General features: G+C 39.2%; 1 protein-coding gene across 1 annotated transcript in view; it reads left to right on the plus strand.

Annotated features, from left to right (window-relative positions):
- The window catches only part of MYLK4 (myosin light chain kinase family, member 4), a 33,485-nt gene that overhangs the window by 10,479 nt on the left and 19,474 nt on the right, over positions 1 to 3,532 (plus strand). The window contains exons 2-4 of the mRNA XM_009326445.1: positions 1,206 to 1,272; positions 1,759 to 2,221; positions 3,075 to 3,094. Coding sequence (XP_009324720.1) covers positions 1,206 to 1,272; positions 1,759 to 2,221; positions 3,075 to 3,094 — 550 coding nt within the window. The remainder of the gene's footprint in view (positions 1 to 1,205; positions 1,273 to 1,758; positions 2,222 to 3,074; positions 3,095 to 3,532) is intronic.

Genomic DNA, 3,532 nt, shown 5'->3' on the forward strand with positions numbered 1-3,532 from the left:
CTGTGCAGTTTCATCCAGTTTTCCTCAACTCTTCTTGCTTCTCATGGAGTTTCCTTTCCCTTGAACTCAGTGTTTATAGCAGACACACATTGCTTTAATTTCATGCCTATTTTCTATATAGCCTGATGAAATTAAAACCAAAAAAATAAAGCATAAAAAATGCAGAGGGCTTACCAGAACAAATGTTTAGTAATGGGACTGATTCATGCCCAGAGTACAATAAGAATAAGCAGTGGGACTGCTTGCATGGTTAAGACACTCAAAAATAAATGCCTGGCCCTGTCTATTTTGTTGAAATATGTATTACGCTGTTTCAGCTGGTAGCTCAAAGACCAAAAGTCATCTCTCTGGAAAATATTTGGAGGTATCTGCGTTTTTCACACCCTGTGGATCTATTACTGATAATGATAGTGCCAGTTTCATAGTACTGTGAGAGGAAGAAGGCAGGTGGAAAAGGAGCACCGAGCAACAGCAGACACAGCATGGTTTACTGTGGTCACTGTCCTACTACAAGTCTAGGAGTGGCTGATGAAAAAACACACTGAGCAAACGGCATAGGAATATGAGTAAATAGCCATAAAGATAACTCTGATAGCAGAGTTGTTATGAAGAGCTGTCCTGGTATAAAGCACCTCTAGATGTCACTGTAACATTGTAAAATGTAGATAAGAGAGAATGCTACAAAGCTGACGTTATGGTTTATATGCTCTGATTCCTAGTAACTGTTTTGGTCAGCCTGTAATAAATTATTGGATCAATAAAAATGCTGTTACCAGATGTTGATTAACAGCAAAAAACTTTTTGAAATCTGTCAGTAAGACTGTTACTGAACATTTTACTAGAATATTAAATATTCCTAGCTTTGGTTTAACTAACCTAGTTTTTAACAGCAAAAGCTAGTGCAGGGCAACAGCTCATTTCTGGATGTTTTTTTCTTTTAGTCCTGAGGCTCAATCCTGACCTTTTCAGGGCTGTGTTTATGCCAGCACTGATGTTGATTACAACTGAGATCATTTCTCTTGCTTTACACTGGTACCAATCTGATCAGCTTGGTAGTGATTAAAATAAGGACCATCATTTATAGGAAAAGTGCGAGTCAGAACACAGAGTACTTGGATTTGACCAAAAAAATCAGGCTGCAATTTCATGAGGAACAATACAACATGAACACTGTATACACTAATACATCAATTGCCTTCTCACAGGTCATCAAAGAAAAGTCACACTTGAATGAGACGGGAACAAAAAAGAAGAAGCCACCAGATTCAACAGGTTAGAATATTTTTTTTCTGATCAGTTTCTGGTTCCTAAGGGTACAACTGCACAGAAATAGCCATTACTGTCCTGAGCAGCTCCAGTGAAGTTGGTTGGGTTACGTGTGTGCTCATCAGCATAAGTGAGAATTGTCCAAGCAACACCAACCTACTTCTCACATGCCTGTGCACATGGTGGCAAACTGCCCAAAAAAGTGCTTTGCATGAGAAGTTTATTAACCTTGACTTGGCTGACAATAAATTGGAGTGAGAAAAACATTTTCCAGTGCTGTGTCTGAAAGGAAGAGTTTGTGACCCATGATATCCCTGTTTTAAAGAAGTAGTCTGCTCAGACATTTACACTGACCTTGAAACTGGGAGACGAAAGCAAGTGCCTAGTTCAAAATGCAACAGAAGTTATGCTAAGTGCACAGCCCTACTTTACTATTGTTACTGACTATCAGAGTATTACTGACAGATTCCTTGGTAATCCGTTTACTTACAGAGGGGGCCATCCAGAAGAACCAGTCCTGTTCTCAGGAAGAAGTTGATAAGCTCAACAGGGAAAATGCCGAAAGGGAAAGTTCTGTTCTGCTGCAAATGGATCCTCCCAAATTTCATACTGAAGGGCTAGAGGAGAAAGGAGAAAGTTTGGCTTTCGAAAGCCATTACAAATACAGGAGAAGCTCTGTTCAGAAATCCTTCACTACAGAAAAGCAGCAAGAAGAAGATGCTGTTGATGATGCTTGTCAAAGGATAACTGGGCAGGAGAGAGAGAGTGAGTCCCCAGGAGATGGGGAGAGGAAGGAGGAACATCATGTGTCTGGAGATGAAAGACAAGAGGAGAGGGAGAATGAAGGGGAGGGAAATGCTGATAAGAGTGAAAAAGAAGTTGAGGAACCACCAGATCCTTCCCAAAATGAAGATGAGGCAGGACAAAGCCATGATCAAGAGGCACAAGAGGGAAGGTAAGGTCTGAAGCTCAGGCTGCACACTCTTAAGAGACCCGTGCTTTAGAAAAATGTGTAGTTCCAGTTTCAAGTCAAAGTGGCTGGTTCATATAAATATTGGTGAAAATCCAGCCCAATAGAAAAGTGTAAAATGAGTTTATCTCTCTGATCTTAGCTCTAAGCTGAAATTTTACCCTTAAAAAAGACAGGGAAACAATCTACCATACATGGTACTAGCAGTGTGCTTTGGTTGTTTGCTTGGGAAATAGGTTAGGAACATGTGAATTATGTTAGACTATTCTTCATCTCTGAGGAGAATTCTCCCATTGTTATGTTTATATACCGCAGCATCATATAACCTATGAGCAAAGTAAGGTTAGATTAGGCCATGTACCAACTGGGAATTAAGTTACTGAAAAATGTAGTAACTTAGGTGATAACATAAAACTGTGAAACTTTGCTCAGTTTATCAGTTTATTAACTGATAAATTTATTTACTGTAATTATTTCTTGGCTGCATTGATATATAGCCCTTCAGGGATAAACCAGTTTAAGCTCTCAGGAACCTATACGAACAGAGTGAAATCGCAATGCTTTACCATTGCTTTAAAGGTTGGGTTGATAGCCAAATGTTAAATTTAGAAGAACTCAGGCGAGGATTTCAGTAATGGATAAACATTTTGCTGTCGTGATTAACTTAGGGGTCATTCTTATTTCTCAAAATGAATATTAAAAGTTTGTTTTATACCATGAAGTAAAATAACCTAATGTTATTTGAATGCAATATATGTGTAGGCATTTTTCACCTATATTTCTAAATTTGCTCTGCTTTAAGTGTACCCTGCTCTAATGCCATGTTTTGTCCTTGCAGGTGTAAAGGCTGCGAAAAAGGTACAGGAAATTATAGTTCAGTGACTGAGCAGACCTGCCAATTTGAGCATAGTGGTAGCAGTAAGCATTGAGTGAATGATGAAGGCCTAATCAAAGATGACAACAAAAAGAGCAGGCTAGATGCAGAAAGTGCTGATGGCATATGTAAAATTAAAAAAAGCTCTTACAGGAAGAGATCAAATTCCTGAAGGCAAAGCATTTGATTCCACTGGTGATGATCAGAGAGAGACATCCATAGAAGAGAATGATTTCATGATTGTAATTAGCAGGGGGAAAAGGTGTGCATGGTAGCTCTGACGGGAAGCAGTTGTTCACGGGCCACATCCTAAGCAGATGGGAAATAACATGGTTCTGTTTGCTTCCATCTTAGAGGCTTCTGTTCTGGCAGAAATTAGTCGCAACTAATTTGCTTCTGCCACAACTACTACACTAATACTA

This window comes from Pygoscelis adeliae, unplaced genomic scaffold (genome assembly GCF_000699105.1).
Source record: "Pygoscelis adeliae isolate BGI_AS28 unplaced genomic scaffold, ASM69910v1 Scaffold186, whole genome shotgun sequence".
In the NCBI taxonomy this organism is placed as follows: Eukaryota; Metazoa; Chordata; class Aves; order Sphenisciformes; family Spheniscidae; genus Pygoscelis; species Pygoscelis adeliae.